Below are 20,297 nucleotides of genomic sequence, written 5' to 3' on the forward strand. Positions count from 1 at the left end.
GATTTAGTTGGAACTTCTCCTTCATTTGCTGATTTCAGTCCCTTTTCAATGTGCACCTGTGGATACTGTGTTTCAAATGAAGCATGAGGTAGCCGTTTTTCCAACCCTGTGGCCGATCCTGTGAGCTTAGTGATTTTATGTCAGTTCTCAGTGGTGTGTCTGGACATGTACCTCAGTGTATTCTATCCTTCTAAGTACAATCACATTTCATGAATTAATATATTTATAACACTTCTAAGTACAATAATGTTTTATTTGAACATGAATTTTAATATATTTATAACAGTACTTAATAAACAGTTTGCCCAAGATTGATTCCCCACCATTTCAGCTCCTGAAATGACAGCCTGGTATGCGTGAAATGGAACATATTTTAAAAATTACAGAAACAACAGGATAAAATGGTCTCTGATGGAACTGATGTTCATATCCGATGTCTCGGATATGAACTGAACACCATAATGATATTCCTGGCCTTAACTTTGATGTATGGCCCAATTTTCTTGTTTGCTTTCTTACATAGCAAACAAGACAATTAGATCTATATGAAAGCTATTTTGAGTCAATGTCATGATGAACTGCATTAAAAAGAAATAACTTTGTGAAAATGGAAACATTTTTTGAAAGGAATAATTTAAAAAACTTTATGATTCAGACTGTATGAACCCACACAAAGAGTTGGATAATTGTGAATCTGTGTCGTTAAACTACAGACAAAAGGAAAATGTAGGGAAAAGGCGGATTAATCAAATGTCCAATGCCAGCATTTTCTAGTAACAATTTCCTGTAATGATAATGAATTTACTGAGTGTATTTTATTACTCACTGTAGAATGAGTTTACTTAAATAGGCAGGGATCACTGCTGGATGACACATGGATCTTTGAACAGCATTTAACTCAAAGATTTTATTCTTAAAAGTGACCCAAAGATTTCAGATAATACTTAACAACATTAAATAGTTGTAATACAATTTATTTGAGAATTTATAATGTACTTAAGAGCATTTATTTTTATTGAAGTGTGACAGCTATGTTCATGGATATATTGTAAGGCACACATTTGCAAAATGATTGCATCTTGTAAAGGTTTTCCATATTTTAACTAAGTGGCATAGTCAGTCCTGAGTGTACAAGTGGTTGATGTTTCTCTCAGGACAAGCATTCCATGCTTGAGTAGCTTGGTAGCACGGGCTTCGGGTGGCTGTGTGGTTGGCTTGGTCACTGCTCGGTCTGCAGAGATGCTTACTGTCAGGACTGTCACCCAAGAAGGATGCAAAAAGAAAAAAATCCGGCATGAGGTGCCAGCGTCTCTAGATAGCATTTAATTTGAAAACTATTACTGGATTTCTGGTTATAAATGAGATTAAAATCCAAAATAGCGCCGTGGCCCAGTTTATACCCTGGCGTGTTCAGGGGCTATTCGTGAGCATGAGGCTGAGTGTGCCGAACTGTCCAGCCCCGAGCCCGGCTGCGCTCCCGGTCTCCGCAGCCGGGCACCTCCACTCTCCGCCCGTGCACCGACGCCTCGCGGGGCTGTCCCCGCCAGCAGGGCCGCGGGGCGAGCGGCGGGATGTGCTCCCGCCCCGGGGCGTGTCACGTGCGGCGGCAGGAATGCGGCGGCAGGAATGCAGCGGGCTCCGGGGCGACGCGAGGGGCCCGCCCCGCCCCGGCCCGACCCGCCCGACCGGCGGGGCCAACTGGGATCCAAGCGGGCCTCGCGGGGGCGGGCGCCGGGAGCGGCGGCCCCGGGCAGGCGCTGACGGCAGCGGCGGCCGCAGCGAGGCGGGGCCGGGCCGGGCCGGCCGGGAGGCTCGGGCGGCTCCCGCCGGCGCTCAGGAGCTCCGCCCGGCGGCCAGTGCGAGCTCCGCGGCGGGCTGAGTGACGTGTCCGGGCAGCGGGGCAGCCGCCGGGGCCCCGGCGGAGCGGGCCGAGCGGGCCGTGCCGGGCGGCGGCCGCCTCCGAGCGTTTGGCGGCCGCTGCGGCCGCGGCGGAGGAGGTGGGTGTTCGCTTCGCGCCGGGCTCTTGCTCCAGTGTTGTCACGGAAAGTTTGGTCCTCGGAGGGTGGGCTCGATGTTGGGTGCAGAGACGCCCTTCAGGGGCGGGGGCTGCCTCGCCGGGGCTGCGGGGGCCCGGGGCGGGAGCCGCTGGACACGGCCGAGGGGCAGGAGGGGGAGACGCGTGGTGTGAGATTGTCATTAAATAGGTTTTGCCCGTGCGAGGTGGGTCACTGAAGCGAGGATGCGAGGGGTCCGTAAAACGCCTTGACCAAACTTCTCGCTGCTGAACTGTGGTGAAGTTTCTTCCGCGAGGTTTTCGCGGGGGGTTTCTCGCGTGTGCGCTGCTTCGTGTTCCGCGCTGCGGGGAGCCGCCGGCTTCAGCTTCGCTCCCCTCTCCATCAGCTACGGACCCGGGCATGGAAAATAGAACTCTCGTGGGAGCTAGAGTTCCTTTCCTTCCCCGTTCTTCAGCGCTGGTGCCGACCAGTATTTTAGTTGGCACCTGCAATTGAATTGGTTGTCTTGACACGGGGGAAAAATACTTATTCACAATAACGCTGTCCTCTTATGTATTTTTTCATTTGGTTTCTTTGTAATTAACGGTGCAACTATTGGAGAAGTTACATAGTTATTTGTGGTGATCCCGGACCATGTAGTTGCTTTTGCAAGATCCCCTGCACTTACAGGGTAAACTAAGAAGAGCTTTAAAAGATTGCCCAGTCATGCACTGGACGAGTGAGTGAGCAAGCTGTGTCAGTAGGCAGTATCAAGTGCTTGGAAAGGCAGCTGCTAATAATTTGACCACAGCAAAGGCTTATTTTTAAGATTTTTAGGTGCTGCTTGTATTTTTGACCAGAACAATTTTATCCATCCTAAATTCTGTCATCTTTCATTTACATATTTCTCCAATCCTTTGATCCTTTCTTTGCCAAAGATACTAAGATTATGGCTTTTACCTTGAGCTAGCAGGTTTTAAATTGTTTAATCAAAATGTAAAAAACATCTTTGTGTTTCAGTCTTGAAGTTTAACTGTTAGCATAAAAAGGTGTAGGGTTGGGGTCTTTTTTTCATGAGTCAGGAAATAAAAAATATTGTTCAAAAACTGTTTCATGCTAAATAAATACATTGAGATTCTACCAACATGTGTTAGTTTGTGGCTATTTTTATTGTAAATAAATATTTTTTTCCTAAAGCCTTTACTTTGCTTGGTGAACCCCAGTGAGCAATCTGTTCTGCAGTAGAAATGAAGTATAACATTTTTTAAATTTTCTGTTGGCACTCAGGAGACACAGCTTTATATCCTGAATGTGAGGACATATTTGGTGCCCACAGCTTCAAGCCCATTATTCAGGCAGAGGTTCTGGCTGTTGAGCTGTTTTCTTCATTGCACCCTTCATTCTTTTCACTTGGGTGATCTGTTTGATCTTGATAATCTATCTGACTTGCTTAAGTTTAATCCAACTTGTCTTTTTTTTTTTTTTCCCTTCTCACCCTCAGGCTTAGTATTCCATGAACTAGTTACATGTGTTTATCTGGTTATGAACAGTAGTTCTTTAGGTACTACCTTGAAATCTGATATTTCTGGAAGCTTTACAGTCAGATTTCAAGATTTTTATAATATATTCTGTGGATTCCTTAGATTACCTGTGGCATTGTACATGAGATGTGACTTACTGTGTGAGTGATGGCAGGTGTCTTGTGATGGTACTGGGTTTCCAGTGTGTGGGGCTTCTGTGGCTGATACCCACAGATGGAGAACAGACCACGGAAGCAGACTGACACTTGAGCAATGGGCTGTCCATCATGTCCTGCTGAATGTTGGGACCTAGCAGCATCCTATGGGTCTGGCCTTCAGGAGCTGGTATGCCACAGGATGTGGAGAGGAGCCCTAGTGCTGTGTGATGGGTGTGTGCAGTCTGGCATTGCAGCTCTGAGATGTGGGAGCCAAATGTACAAGTCTTGTGCTATTGGCTCTGACAGGCCAGTTATGAGCACACTAAAGTACTGAAAAGGGGGTTACCTCCTTCCCTCCATGCTGAGGAGCTTTCTTTGACCCTGAGCTGTGCTAATGCTTAGCAGATAGGCTGTGATTTCACTCATCAATAGACAGCAAAAATCCTTTCCCATACTGGAATAATGTAAAACAAATTTTATCTTGCCAGGCTGGGCTGGACGTGGCTCTGTGCAACCTGGTCTCGTGGAAAGTATCCCTGCCTCATACAGGGCAAGGGGGTTGGAACCTGGATGAGTTTTAGGTCTCTTCCAACCCAAACCATTCTATAGTTCTGTGAAGAAATCTCAACAACAGAGGAGTTCTTCAGTTGATTCTGAGCTGTTTAGGAATCACTGCATAGTTTATAAACATTTGAAGGAAGACAACAAACCTGAAAGGCTATTGTTAAACTTCATAATTGTTAATGGAATTTAATGCAATTGGGAATAGTACATTGCTTATTTGTAAAACAGGAAGCTATTAACTGCTTCTATATAAATTCGAAATTATTTTTAGAATCTGATGTAGAAAATTTATAAACTTCATTCTATTTCTGAAGCAGCCAGGAAACCAACACTAAAGTCCAGAAGAAGGAGGACCAGTTTTGATTCAGACTTTCAGACTGAGCTTTGTGTGTTGTGCAAAGCTGCAGTCAGTTTATTTGTGCATCTGTAGTACACTGTTCTCAGTTTCGTATGTGATGGAGAAATGAGCTATGTGAGGTACTTATTTTCTTTAATTTACATTTTAAAGGCTGGGGACAGTATATGGGACAATAATTTTGTTTCTGCTTTTGTACAGTGACTTCTATTTCACTTTTTTCTTTATGTATTTCCATTTTACAGTTTTACTTCAGAGTGTTAGAAGGGATCCCATGGAGTTGTTGTATGGTCTCTAAGAGGCATTTTTTAAACTATCTTTCTCTAAATTCAGCTTCCTGATGTTTTTTTGAGCTGTAAGTGCATTTCTGGACTATCCTTGGATGCTTCTTGTGGAATATCTATTGCAGGAGTTGTACCTTAGAGAAACTTCCTTTGGAGTTACAGTGTTAAACACTGTGAATGCAATTGTTCTTACTTTTTGAACATTTTGTATGTTATAATGAAATAATAAATGAGGTTTCATTGGTAGTGGTATGAATTAGTCTTTAATTTTGTCTGTATTCGATAATATGTGAGAGAGACATTTTTCATATCTAAGATCATATTTTGTTAAAATCAGCATTTATTACTGATACTTTCCCCCCACTTCCATTCTTTTTAATACAATGTCATTCTTGTTTTTACATCTGTTAGTGGAAAATTAATATTGGTAAATTCATTTCTGAATCTAGAAGTAGTTTAGCAAGTAGAAAACCTGTAAGCCTGGATGGTTGGAAATTCTCAGAGATTGGTTCATAAACTGAAGCCTGAGAATTTCTTAAGGGAGACTTTGGGAGTATCATGAGGGAGAGAGGTTCTTTATTAGAGGGATGTAGGAGGCAAATGAGCAAGGTAAACCAGAATTCTCATCATAGACTTATACAACTGTGTCTTAGTATTCTTTTTGTTTTCAAATCTTTCTCAGTAATGTCACTGTACGTGTGTGCATGTGGTTTGCAGAGCAGAATATTGTGACTTAAGTTCTGTCACATATCCAAGGAAGAAAACTGCTGCATTATTATTAGCATCTTTTGAGATTTTAATCCGTTGGACATTTTCTTATTGTAAATAATCTTGAGTTTTACTTGCACCAAAATATTGTAGGTTATTTAGAAACCAGGAATATGTAAAAGTAGAACTTGTTTTTAAGGGAATGATGACAAGTAATGCTAAACAAGAGTTGAAAAATATGTTTTCAAACTTGTGCCTTTAGATCAAAAAACTTGATTCATGTTTATTCTGAAATGCCTGAATCAGCAAGACTGTGGGAAGTGATGCATAACTGCACAACATTGATTATGTCCTGCATGTTCACTGCTCAGTCAGGAAGCCTGAAGCTTAATGTCAAATGCGTGGGTGAAGCAGTTAAACAGAGCAAAATAAATTGTTCTACTTACGTGCTGCTGAATAGGGGCATTATCTTGGGAAAATCTGTTTCAGTGACTTACTGTACTGTACAATACTTGTTACTTGGGACTGAACCATGAATGTGAACTGTTAGGATCCAAGCTCAAGGTCAAACATTCACTCTTGTTTCTCTTCTGTAATCCCTTGTTTCTCAAAATGCATTAAAAAAATTGCAGAAATTGTAGGAATATTTTTTTCCTTAGAGATACAGACTGTGCATCTCAAAAACTTCCAAGAAAGAGGGTAAACGTTAATTCCTCATCTGTAAAATGGGCTAATAACGTACTGAGAAGTAGATGGCAATATTTAGATTTCCTGGTAGGATCACAGTGAGTCTTGAGGTTATGTCTCTTGTTTTTATATTTTTCACTTTTCTAAAGCATTCTCAGTCTCATCGTCAATGTCCTTTTAGAATTTCCTGCTTAATATTCAGTATTGTTGCAAACCATGGATTGACCAATTTGAGTTTTAAAAACTTCACTTTCAGATTGTAGAAGGTTGAGAGGAAGGATGTCTACTAATAATAATTTCCAAATCAAGGAAAGAGTGAAGACTGCTGATGTTTGGACTAGATGCAGAACTTACACTTCTGTGGGAATCTAGCTTCCATTATACATTTTTTGAAGACAAGGGCTGTTCTTTGCAGGTGCTATTACTATTTTTCTTTCTTCCTGTAGTATATGATTTAACAGCTGTATTACCTGATTTCTGATTTATTTGAATAAAATTTTGGTATTAGAAAACCAATGAAAATAGTGTTATTTTTCTCGAGCATGCATTTTAACTTTGTTATTAGAAATGTATTTCCGTATTTTACTCCATATATTTTTGAAACTCAGTAATAAGACTCTGTTTATATTCTTAATAACTTTATTCATCAGTTGAAACACATTTGTTCAACTGGATGATTTTCTAATGATCAGATAGAATGAGTTGTCCTCAATGAGAAACAGCACGGTTACTTTTCCAAGGACAGTAGTTCCCTAAGAGCTGAAAATATTTAGGTGAAGTGTCTCTGTCAGGACCTGGTTTGCAGGCATCAATAGTAACTGAATATTCATTTCAGTGTATCCTTTCACTTACATCGTAGGAAACAGTTTCTGGTGGAAATTTTCATCAGTTGTCATCAGTATCTTGAAAGACAACCTCTGCCATGTGAAACCAGGATGCACAGATTTAGTGCAAGTTGAAACAAGACATTCTGGTTTTGTAATGAAGGTCTGACTAATGTACAGGTGAAGGGGAAAAAATGATTTATTGACTGTATCCATAAATAACATTTCCGTGCCTTTTTTTTTCCAGTTAGACCTTGATTTGCTGCAAAATGAAACCCTTCCTGTGACAAAATTACTGTCTTTTACATGTGACATTGATCAGTATTACTATACTAAATGATATTTTGGTGCATTTTTAATAAAAAAACATTTTAAACTCTCTTCATAATAATTCTAATTACAGATATATTATAATACTATGTCTGCACCTAAACCCTGTATAGGTTTACATCACAATTGAAGTGTGCTGCAGCATATGAGGATCTTCTCTAATTAAAAAATAGAAACCTTTTAGGTATTAAGATTTAGATTTAGGTATTAAGATTTAGAAATTAAGGTAGTTCTTCATATCCAACATTGAAAGGGACTAATTGAATTAAATTTAAAAAGGGAAATTGCAGAAATATGATTGCTTTTCCAGATGAAGTTACTTGATTGCTGTCAAATTATAGCACTAATTAAGAAAAATGCTCTTAATAATAATATGTTTTTATTTTGCTTGCATGTGGGACATGAAGGATCTTTGTCTTGACCTAGTGATGCAGTTTTCTAGTTTGTGTGGCACAGAAGCAAAACAGATCATTCTTGATTTAAAGCATATGATGCCAGTGTTCCCTTTTAATTCTTCAGAGGCTTGCAATTTGTTACAGTACTGTTGACCTCCAGGATGGTCTGCAAATTCTGGGATAATGCCTGTTCTTCTTACTTTGAGTATTCACACAGTTGCCAGGACAAAAGACGGGAGCAACGCTCATTCACTAAAATATTAGTTATCCTAAGTGAATGTGTGGAAATTTCTTCCTTTCCCTTTTTATGCATATTCCTCAAACATTTGTAAGTCACAGCTTTTCTATTTGTAAAATAATTGTATTGCTACTGAGCTTAATAAAACCATATGCTTGTGTTGGATTCAGCAAGGTCTTTTGCACAATGTGATTGTGATCTAGGTGGGTGTACTGCTCAATGGGTGGAAGCCTGGTGGGATTTGGAGGATGGTTTTGGAAGTGGCTGGTTGGCTGTAACTTGAGGCTGGTAACCAGTGGAGAACCCCAGCTGTCCACCATAGGATGTGTCCAGTTTAATGTTATGCATGAAGTGGAAGTTCACCAGCCCTTGCTCATGGAGTTTGCAAGTGACACCAAAGTGGGGGAAGGGGTGGCAGTGGATGTGCTTGAGATTCAGGCTGTCATTCAGAAGGACTTGGGCAGATGGGAGGAGCTGGCTGGCGAGAACTCTGTGGAATTCAGCAATGAGGAGGGTAAGGTTACACACCTGGGAAGGAATGTTTCCTCAGAGGGGAAGGGTTCCTCTCACTCAGCACTTGTCAGACCACACCTGCAGTATGCACACTTAATCCAGTTTTGTGTCCACACTTCACCCCAGTACAAGAGAGATGTGGATAAAACCCAGCAAGTTCAGCACAAGGCTGCTGCAATGTCAGGGAGTAGCAGCAGTGCCCTGGAGGAGAACGAAGTTTCATGGGGGCCTGGCAGTGTGCTCCCACCAGCTGACAGACTATGAGGAAGGGGGCAGGACCACAGGCTATGGTCATGACTGAAGTAAGAGTAGTTCTAGCTAGATATAAGGATGTTTTTTTCTAGGAGGACAACAAAACAAGGTGGCAGGATGTCTGACATGGCCTGCAGTCTGTCTTTAGAGGTTTTTATCTACTGAGAGTATCTCAGTAGATAAAGCAGCCTGCTCTCACTTGGTAGTGGACCTGTCTTGGAGCAGCAGGTTGGACTACATGACCTCCTGCCCACCTGAATGAATCTATCAAGCAGTAATTCTGTAATTTTTCTTGCAATAATAATCTGTAGAGAGGAAGAATATAAATAGTAAAAATTTACAGTGCTGATTTCACTGTGATCAGGATCCTTTGGACAAATCTACAAATGCAATCTTTGCTTCCCTCCTATTTTCCCTTCCTCTAGGCGGTGTACTGAGCTGGAATCTAGGTGAAGAAATGTTGTAAGTAATACCCTTTAAAAAGAAAGGTTAGAAAACTAATCTTCAGCCATGTTTTTGGGGTGTCTCTGTAGATTGCTTCTTTTTCAGGGCATACTGTTCCTGTATTTGCTCTGTCCTTGAGCAGTATACTGTTTGTTGTGAGAAAGGGGAGCAGAAAAAGAAGCACAGTAGCTTTTGTTGAAGTGGATTCTCTATTTATTCTGAAAAATGTGCATCTCTGCAGATCTGAGCTTGTTTGAATTGCTGTAAGAAATGGAATGTCACCCAACTTTAACTGAGCCAGGAATTGGGCTTCCCATTAATTTTCTATCTGAACCTATGTACTTCCTTTTTTATTCCATTGCTTCTGATTTCAGTAATTTTCTTTGCTAAATTTAAGAATAAAATCCGTTTAGAACAAGACTCTTAGCTATTAATAAAACTAAATATATATTAAAAGAAATAATGATCCGGTCTTGATACAGACTTCTTTAATGGCTTACAGTGTGGGATGGGAAGCTGTCAAAATATAAATGGCTGCTTCATTCATACTCACTGTAGACACCTCTTAAAAATTTACAGTCTATGTTTCTTAGGAATAACTTGTATGGAGAACAAATTGTACAGTTTTATTTTTTCTGTTTGTAAGAGAGCCTTCTTGAGCTACAGGAAGAAAAAAATAGGAAATTACCCTTCTACCTTCTGGCTTCTTCTATGTTTTAATTTCTCTGCACTGCTGGAAGAGACTTCATATCCAATTTCAGTGAGATTTAATTCCCAATGGGAGTTCTGTAGTTGTGGGTGGAAGAAGACTCAATTGGGCATTATACAGCAATATTCACTAAGTGATGTGGCCACAAAGGGATTTTAGACATTCAGGGGCTTTACCTTCTCAAGTTTTCTTGTTTTGATGTTATTTTTTAACTTAATTTTTAGACTTTCAGGCTTTCTCAGAGACTATGTATTACTCCTTGGACTAAGCTTTCTCCACAAGTCACAGTTTCTTGGAAATTAGTCTCCTTGATTCAGCTTCTGTTTCCTATTATAAAATGTTCATTCTCTCTGCAGTGTTAAGAATGAAGAATCCTGATGTTGCTGCAGTTACAGTGCACACACCCAGAAGAGAAAGTGTGTGAGTCACCATTACAGTTTTTAGGGTGATAGAGCTGAAAAAGCTTGGCAGCAGAAAGTGCCCTTTGGGAGCTCAGCACATAAGTGCTGTGCCCCCAGGTCTGAATGCTGCACTGCCTTGTAGTTTTGGCAGAGCTTGTGTCGGTCCCATTTTTGTTACATTCTCACTTCTGCACAAGTAGTGACTGTTGGAAAATAGTTTTGTTGAAGTGGAAATGCAGATGTTGGTCAGTATTTGTAATCCTTCAGCTGGGAACTGATAGTCTGTTGTTTGTCCCACAATTAGAGGAAATCATTGGACAAAATCAGATACGCAGACACAGCTGAGAAGCCTAGTCCTGGAGGCAAAAGGAATTACCAGAGGTTAGGAGAAAGGAAAACTGAGTCTCAAAGAGGAATGTTGACATTCTTCTATAGTCTTTGGACAAGTGTAAAGGTGTCTTTGCCTTTGTTTGATTTGCTGAAATTCCCCTTTGCTATGGAATCAGAATTTCAATCTCACAGATTTTGCAGGTATTAGAACTTTGGGGTTGTGAGCTCTGCTGTGGAACATCACAGACTCTCACTTCCTTCAGTACCAGCTTCCATGGTCAAAGATGAGTGTAGTTGGTGGAAAATTTGAAGTGTTGGTAGCTGTCCTTAGGGACCATTTCACACTTGGATGATTTTGGTTTCTGGTGTGAGTGTCATTGGAGAGCTGACTGCTTTAACTGTGGGGGACTTCTCTGCATTAGAAACATTGCCCATGAACATCTGATTTTAAGGTGGTAATGTAATTCCTTTTCTTTTTTCCTGAAATATTAACTTACAACTTAGAAAACATTGCAATCTTGGTCAGGAGCTGAATGTATTACAGTACAACCTGCAGGGGACCTGTTGTAGGTTTTTTTCTTTAAAAATGTATGCATTTAAAATGATTATTCCTGATTTTTAGTACCAAACTTAGGAAGTTACTAGCTAAACATCTGTAATAAAAACATGCTATTGTGCTACGTATAGGGTTGTGGTTTTTTTTAACAGTATTCTCTTAGGCTTGGAACAGTTGGGGTTTGCCTAGGTAGATTGGTTCATCTGTAAGTGGGTAGGTAAAGTGGGAACTCAAAAAATTGAAAAACTAAATAAGAGCAAGAATTGCCCACTCTTCCTCGTAGTTTGGCAGGAAAGGACTGGATGAAAACATCAGGAAGTAGACACTGGAAGTGAGGGCCAGTGTTTAGATCAGAGCAGGCCAGCTGCCTTTTATCTGAGTGCCCAGGGGCTCCTTGGCTTCTCCCCCTGCTGTATGTGGGGCACACAGGGGAAATGTGGGGGAGGAAAGGGATAGGAGACAATCTGTAGACCACCTTTGTGACCCACAGCAGTCACTGCTATCTCTACCCACATCTGAAGAAAAGAAGGTGATGAGCACCAAGTCAGGTGAATTCCTTTCATATCTGGATGCCAATGGGAATAAAGTAACTCTGAGAGCTTCTTTCTGTCCCTTTGTTCCTGTGATTGCTGTGGCGTCTGGAAGAGTGAACTTTGAGTCATTGAACAGAGGCTACAGTATGTTTGAGAAAACAGTGTTACATGGGGGAAAATAACTCCATATTTCTATAACCTTTATGAAATTTTGAGTAACTCAGGGCAGTTGTTCAGTTATTAATATTCATAATTTTATGGTGAAATATACATGAATATAATAACACATGTGTTTCATGTTTAATAAGGATTTTTTATTTTTGCAGTTTTTTAAATACCTTTGGTATTTAAATCTTAATATTCTGTGTCTTAAAAGCTGTTAATTTTTAAAATATAATTTTATGTTAAACCAAGTAACATCTACTCAGTGGTCTCAATGCTGCATCTGGAATTCGGTGTTCGTTGTGAGGCCCCAGTACAAGTGAGGGACTGGCAAACTGGAGCAAGTCCAGTAAAGGCCACTGCTATGGTTGAGGGCAGGAAGAGGTCAGGAGGGGCTGAGGGAACTGGATTTGTGTCATTTTGAGAAGAAAGGAATGAGGGGGATTGAATTGCAGTCTTCTGCTTCTCAAGGCAGGGTGGGAAGGAAGGTGGCGCCAGGCTTTGTTCAGAGGTGCACAGCAGGAGAATGAGAGGCAATGGCTGCAGGCTGCTGCAGCCCAGCTCCAGTTGGGCTTACAGGAAAAACTCTTCCTGGACTTTCTGGTTAAGCTCAGGAGCAGGATGCTCTGGGGAGTGGTGAAACCTCCACCTTCAGAGGGTTTCATAACTTGGGGGGACAAAGGCCCTGAGTAAACGGATTTAATTTTGAAAGCACCTGTCTTGGGTGTATGAGAGAACATTCAGAAGTCCCTTTCAGCTTAATTTGAGCTTTGAGTTCCACGATTATTGTCTAAATGCATGTGTAACCTGTGCTGTGTAATTCTGTTAGCAGGAGAATCAATGGAAAAGCACTTGAGCTTTTGGTACAAATGCAAATGTACAATATGCTGCAAGTCAAATTAAATCATCTGCCTTAATCTTGATTTATACATCTTTGAGTTAGTTCCCCTGCCTCTCAAAAGAAGAGTGAAAAACTTCTTTTTGAAATATGGTGCTATTAGAGATAATCCATAAATGTACTGTCTGTGACATAATATGGCAATTATTTTCCTTTTGGAGGGTATTAATGCAATCTGTAATACACAAGCTCTCTTTCCTGCTGCAGGGTTTTTCTCAGCATCTAAAAAGTAGTGAAAAATATGTGGAACTTCAAAATGAGTTAATGTAATGGATAAATCAACCCCTGAGGCATTCTTAAGTGAGAAAGTGTATCTTTCTTCTTGTGAATAACTGCACTGTTCAGATGGGAGCAAGCAGGTCAGTGGGTAGGACTCTAACACTGAGTCTGTGTCCTTTGACACAATTCTTGTGTAATTTGAAGCATGTCACTGTGAGCTAGATCAAAATGGAAATCAAGCTCCATGGCTCAGCTCTGTGTCTTGTTAATATTTTTTGTTGAGGAAGGAATTGATTTTAAAAAATCATTGTTGGAAGTTAATTTTGATAGATGTTTAAAAGCTTGTGTCATATATTTAAAGAAAAAAATCATTCTGAAAGCCTTTTAGGTGCTCTTTTAAAGATGCATTTGGACAAGGTGCTGAGATTCACTTTCAGAGGTTTGCTTGGTATTACATGTGTCACACTTGAAAACCTATGCTCCAGTCATGAGTTGCTTTAAAAAATACAGGAGAACAGCCATTTCTTCAAACCATAACTATTGCTTGTTTTGGCTGACAGTTTTGGTGTGGCAAGATGCGTTCCAGACATCTGTAAGCAGGAACACGCCTTGGAGCTCTGCAGATAAAAACTGTAGAGAAGCTTTAGAAGGAACACTGTATAGTGAAAGCATATAATGGAATTTATTGTGTTATAGACAGATGTTGGGTGAATCCTTTCTGAGCCTTGGCACTGAAGCTACTTGATTTTGTCTAGGACTGGATTAAGAGTTACCAAAGCTTACGACAGTTTTAAAGGGAATTTTATATGCTTAGTAAATGAGGTTGTTATGCATTGTCTCATCATAATAGGATCTTGCGCTACCAGAGTTGTTATCCTTCCTGGCACATCTGTCCTGATAATTCACCCTTGCAAACCTAATCTTAGGGAGGTAAATTGTCTGGTGCCTCCTAGGGTTGAATCCTTTTTTGAAGCTTTTTTTTCCTATTCACTGCCACTTTTTCTGTAAGTGAAAATTGATTTGACCTTTGAATCTTGATCCATTTAGTTTAATATTTTGCCACTGTACCTTGAATTTCACTGTCTCCTTCAACTTAATCTTTTCATATTTGGGCTATGGAGACTTTCCAAGGGCTTGAGCTATGTTGTTGCCAGCAGAAGAGATAACTTCTTCAGATGAACATCTATGGATCGCTCAAAAGTAGGACAGAAAATTCAGCATTGACTCTTCCAATGTCTTTTGTAGCTTTTGGAAACTTACTTTTCCTCCTCAGCCCTATTTTGATATCTGTATTTTTGACATGCTGTCTCTTGAGTTAGGATGAAAATGGAATGGGGGCAGAGTGTGTGCATTGCTTAGTGCAATATATTTTCCTTCGGGATGATACGGGAAAGTCACTATTAAGTAGCATTATGGGGAAGGTGGAATGATGTCTCTCATGAGTTTTGGGCTTTGCTCTCTTCAGTTGAGTATTCAGTACCAAAGTAGGGGAATGCTTTGTAGAGTTATTCTTTTCCTTAGAGCATGAGATCAATGGCATTTGAGAAAAGAAGATTAAAGAGAAGATCCTCAGGAACTTGCTCGCTAGTACTTCACTCTCCTTAGGAAAGGTGGAAGTAAAGGGACTCAAACAGAATTTTTAAGATTAGCAGAAAAAATTGGAAGGAAACTGTGTACAAACTGTATAGTTAAAACTTGTTATTTCTGATTGCTGAATAGAGAAAAGCGTCATGAAAACTGATAAGCTTCCTAGAAACTTTATTCTTCACCCCTTCATTAATATTTTGCGATGGACTATATACTCCAAACAGACATTGAAATAACATATTTTAGAAATCTCCTTGTGATTGTCACAGTGGGAACTGCTGAGTACAAAATAGTTTAAAAACTTCGTCTTTCTTCAGCTGGTTTACTGAGATCATTAAAAGAATTGGCTCCAATGCTGAGAGCTGTGTACATAAAAATTTGGACTGTATTCATATTGAAGCAAGGAGTCAGGCAAATTTCCTCTCTCCATAATGGTATTAGCTAATAGGTATGAGCTTGGCCAAATTGAAAAGGAGTGTCTCAATATTTGGAAATTGTGTTCATCTACAAAACATGTTCCCTTCATTTTTGCAGTTTTCCAGCCTGCTAAAGGTGCGGTGGATATACTAGAATGGACACAGAGGATTTCCCTCCACCACCACCAGAAGGTAATTGAAATAGTTTGGAGTTTAAAGCCAATTTTTCTGTAAGAATTTGATTATCTTTCCAGCAGTGATTTTACCTCTGCAAAATTCCCTTTCCCCATATCACCCTAAGTCTTGGTCCCAGTGGTATTCTATTGAAACATGAGCTCCTGTCATCTACCCTCTCTTGTTCTTAGACTTCACTCTCTGGTATAGTTAGAACATGATGGGAAGAAACATTGGAGCAATTGGTCCAATCTGCAGTCTAAATCTGAAAAGATGTGTTTTCTACGGCAGCTCCTGGTAGTCAGAGCACAGACACAGAAGAGTATTATGGATGCTGGACTAAGGGGCTCATTGTGTAAGGTTAACACTCAGTGACCCTTGCCTGTTGTATCCTGGTAGCTGGATGGCCTCTGGTATAACCCAGGTTTCTTAGGGCACAAAGGTAGGATCTACAAAGACACTGTCTCACTGCCTTTTGCGTTCATGCTCAAAGAGAATGTTGCATGTGGTGATTTTTTTATCCTGTAAGCACATCATTGTGTAGTGCTTGCTACTACATATTTGAATACTTAACAGGATTTGGCTTTTGGAAGCTGGATGTTAAGAGACTTCATAGAAGTATTATGTGCTTGTTCTGGTCATCCCAAAACATAAATTTATGGAGATCTATGGTTGAACCTGCTTTTGTTTCAGTTAAGTTGCTATTATAGTTTGTATAGATAGTGATTTTTATGTAAAATGTCATCTGTTCCTTAAATAGGACAATATTACTTACGGATTTTCACTTTATTATATATATTGATAGATGTATATATTAATATATATAAATAATATACATTATTGCCTATAAGACATTTCACTTAATGTACACACAGAACTTACATTAAACCATTTGAGTATAAAAGCAAATTTAATCTTAGTTTTGTTCAGCTGTAACTCTTTAGGAGTTTGGGAATTTTCATTCTAGATCAGAACTGCTTTCTCTCTAGGCACTGCCTCAGATAGAGGTCTGTTACTAGGTACTGCCCAGGGAGTTGGAAATGTGAAAGAAGCAGAAACTTGTGAAATCAGTTTTTAATGGGTTAGATTTCTGGCCAACATTATTGGCAGTTTCATTTATGCTCTGAGATATCACTTAGGTTATTGCTGGCAGCAATTCCTTGGCTGTCCATGGCCTAATCCATGTGGTCAGGACCCTGAATTTAGCTCAGTTTTGCTTAGTGACAGTTACTGTGAAACCATCTCTATGGGATAATCCATCTTCAAAGCAGTGTAGTGCTGTAGGGGAAGAGCCATCCCTAAGGAATCAATATTTCCACTTGAGCAGAGGCTGCAGTTTTTCAAAGACAGCCAATAACTGCGGCAACAGCTCCAACTTTGTGCAGCATTTCAGCTGTGGGATAGATACTCTGACAAGATTTCAGGGTGACGCAGTTCAGTGCACTTCCAGAATTCAAGTTCTTTCTTGGCAAAGGTTTTGTGACATGTAGAACTGTGTGTATCATGTCCTTATTTTTGGACATGTCAGCTCTTAAGAGGCTGGGATTAGATTTATTTAACAAAAATTGAGATTCTGTTCTGCCTAATCTTGCACCAATGTCAATTGATACTTTTTTGGAGGGAGGGGAAAGGGGCTGCGGGGGGATTTCAAACAGGCTCCCCAGAGACCAGCTCCAAGCTTGACAGAGTCTAAAAAGTGCTTGGTTAATGTTCTCAGGCACATGGTATCATTCTGGGGTGGTCATGTGCAGAGCCAGGAGTGGGACTTTGATGAGCCTTATGGGTCCCTTCCAGCTCAGAATATGCTGTGATTTCTCTCTCATCTGAAAAAGCCTTTCTGAAACTAGTGGAACTAGTGCATTTTTTAGTTTGCCATTGCTAACTCTCTTAAAAACCTTTTAAAGGGATTATCAGTGATAATGACACTAAAAGACATTTTAGTTCACTACCTAGCTAATTCTCATTACCTGTTTTGCTGATGGAAAAGAGGTGAGGATTTTAGGGCAAGTATGACACATAACAACTAACAAATGAAGGCTTATTTTGCTTGCATACACAGTGGCCATCCATGTGTCTGTTCAGGAGGGGTGAGCAGCATCTGTCAGTGGCCACATGGGTGGGTTTTCCTAGCTCATCGTAGGGATGAGATTCCTGTTGAGTGCAGAACCCTTTGCTGAACCATTAAAAAAATTCTTACTTTTGGCATAATGATTCTAAAATCCCACACAGGGGCCACGAATAAAATCAATTGCTTTTTTAAAAGGAAAGTTCTTATGATATTGTGGGAATTTTTTTGTTTACTTATTTTTTGTCCTAACAAAGATAGCTGTAGTGCTAAAAGTCGTGTGGGCTCCTTTCTACAAGTATACACCTTGCACTATAAATCTCAGCTTTATTCTTCATGATTAATTTTTCTATGATTTTGCCTGGTAAATTCTCCACAATTATTTTTTATCAATTTTTTAATGCGTGCAGAGGGGAAGAATAGTAGTAAACCTTCATCTTTGTCATGGGGATATTGCAAGAAAGCAGATGAAAGGTTAGATAATGTGTTTTCATTAGCCTTAGCCATCTGTACGTTGTTGAAGTTAATGTGCAGTAAATGTCAATAGTGAAGCTGCTTCTACCACTGCTTGATAAGGAAAAACGACATGATAAAAGAATGGAATGTAACATATTTTATTTGTTTTAATTTATTCTGCTTATGCAACTTATCTGTTCATAGGTGTTTGGTCATTCCATTCATGCATTGCTAATCAGGTAGTGACAAGTCTCTGCTGGTTACCTTTCGAACCTCAGAGCAAACTCAAGTAGTGAGTTACTTGGAAAAATTATTGCTTGTGTGTTCTGTCCTCTAGATTGCTTTAAAAAGAGCTTCTTCTTCTAGCCATGATTAAAAATTTTCTAGTATTTTTCTCTGTGTATGTTGAAGGGATGTATGTTTTAGCAAACAGGGAGCAGTTAGAGTGGGGTAGATGCAAAGGCTTTCTTAGCTAAGAGCAAAATCCAAAAAAGTACTTCCAAAATGGATACTTGCAGTGATAGTGCTAGCTTGTGTTCCCTTCTTTAGTGTGTCTGTACATATGAATTTCAGTGTGACGTGCAGGTATTTAGAATATTACATAAAAGAATTCCATGGCTATTTGTGAAATAAAATAGAGGGTGATTCTTGTTCTGTCAACAAAAAATTCCTTTATTGAAAGCTAAGTGAAAATGGCAGATTTTATTGTGGCTGTAAGTTATAATTATGCTTTTAACTGATTGCTGTAATGGAGCATCCTTTACCAAACACATTTAGACAAGAAGAGGATATGCTGTGGACTGCAGACTGGAGGGAGTAATTACAAAGTTGGTAGTTCTAAGAATGTGGCATCACATTGAGTCTGTTGTGTACAGGGCTTACCTTTGCACTGAGCAATGGGACTGGAGGTTGGTTGTTAATGTTAGGGTGGTGTTTACGTGTGATGGATGGCCTGTACTTGTGCAATTACTGCTTGATTAGGAGAGGTCATGTCTGGCCGTTTGTCATTCCTCTACTTGGAGAGTATCTGGTGATCTTGCAAAGTGGAAGCCCTTTTCTTGAAGTGAGGGCTTGAGAGGTGTTTAGCAGAGCCTGTTTCCAAAGGAAACCTGTGTTTGTTTGCCTGGCATGATGGTTGCCTGAGAAACAGCTTCTTGCCTGAAGGAAACTGGGGGTACTTTTTGTGTCAAGGAGGCTTAGTTTTGCGGTTTCATTGTCTTTGAATATGTCTGACTCTCACTCTTTCTGGTACGTGGCACTATGCCTGACATGATTTCTCTGTGAAAACTATTAGAAAGCATTGGTTGTATTTCCTCATACTGAGTATACTCTTCTTTGTTTCCCATTTATAGAAAATTAACATGAATAATACATTAAAATTTTAAAGTGAAATACTGAAATTTCAGTGTTTGTACAAGGACATTGTGAGAATCAGTTTAAATGCATAGTCTTCATGGTATTGGCAGCTGTTCTCTCTACCTGAGAGAGAATCATCTTCATTTGAGAAGTATGAGAGGTGCCCTTAAGGACCAAGAATAGTGGAGAGCTGGATGTTCACTCACCCACACCACTGTCCCCAGTTCCTTGGGTAAAGCTGGAGAAGAAACCTTGTCCTGCTGAAGTTTGGGATTTAAAATGTTCTTCTTTGAAATTAAGTTGTTATTTTCTAAAACTGGTAATAGACTAAAAATATCTCCTAGACATTAATTTTGCACACCTTTTTATATAAAAAATCACCTCTCTAGACCTATGAGTGGGATATTTCTTTGCTCCTGATATGGAGACATGTAGAACAAGGAGATCAAGGACTTAAATCTGGATATCCTGTATACAGCTGAGTGCTGTGATTGTGTCTTTCCGCAGTTATTTTTGTTGTTTCCCTGTCAGGGCCAGAGCACTAAAATAGTCCTTGCTCCTCTGTCCCTGAGAAGGAAGTCTGGCCTGAGTCCTTGGGTAAGAGTGAAGTGTGCTCTCCTAACTGAACTGTGAACTGTGCTCTCATAAAAGTTTCCACTGGGATAACCTTACATATTATAACAAAAAAAAAAAAAAACAACCAAAAAAACAACAAAAAACCCAAAACCCTAAACCAAAAAAACCCACCACCAAACAAAAAAACCCCCACCAACCCCAAAAAACTGAAACTCAACAAAAAACCCACCAACTTATAAAAAATTATTTTCTTTAGTAAGGAGCTTCTGGTGAGCTGCTGTGTTTTGCTGTAGAGCTGAGTGTATGGCTCTGCCAGGGGAGCTGCTTTTTATTCTATATCCTATATGTATCTCTTTCAGGTTATTGAAGTACCTTTTTTACTATTTAGTGAAAAATTTCATAGTTTATTTATGTTTTAACAGTTTTAAACAGCTAATTTTGTTGTTTGAGACCAGAGGTGGTTAAATTGGGCTTTTTTAATATCGACAAGAGAAGCACTTGTATGTTTTATGATTTAGTTTCTGAAAGTACAGAACATTGAAGACCCTAAGATTGTATTTATTTACTGTGGTTGGGGAAATAAGGCATTGCTT

The 20,297-nt window shown here is 39.8% G+C and overlaps 1 protein-coding gene across 5 annotated transcripts in view; it reads left to right on the top strand.

Moving 5' to 3' along the window:
• Positions 1 to 1,752: 1,752 nt before the first annotated feature.
• Positions 1,753 to 20,297, top strand: part of ARHGEF10 (Rho guanine nucleotide exchange factor 10) — a 111,849-nt gene continuing 93,304 nt past the window's right edge. For 2 of the 5 annotated variants that reach the window (XM_038130780.1, XM_038130781.1), the window contains exons 1-2: positions 1,753 to 1,997; positions 15,196 to 15,269. In XM_038130780.1, the coding sequence (XP_037986708.1) occupies positions 15,233 to 15,269 (37 nt within the window). In that variant the 5' untranslated portion in view covers positions 1,753 to 1,997; positions 15,196 to 15,232. Of the gene's footprint in view, positions 1,998 to 4,770; positions 8,873 to 15,195; positions 15,270 to 20,297 lie in introns of those variants that run through there. The other 3 variants (XM_038130779.1, XM_038130782.1, XM_038130778.1) reach the window with 2 other exon arrangements.

The sequence above is a fragment of the Motacilla alba genome, chromosome 3, assembly GCF_015832195.1.
Source record: "Motacilla alba alba isolate MOTALB_02 chromosome 3, Motacilla_alba_V1.0_pri, whole genome shotgun sequence".
In the NCBI taxonomy this organism is placed as follows: Eukaryota; Metazoa; Chordata; class Aves; order Passeriformes; family Motacillidae; genus Motacilla; species Motacilla alba.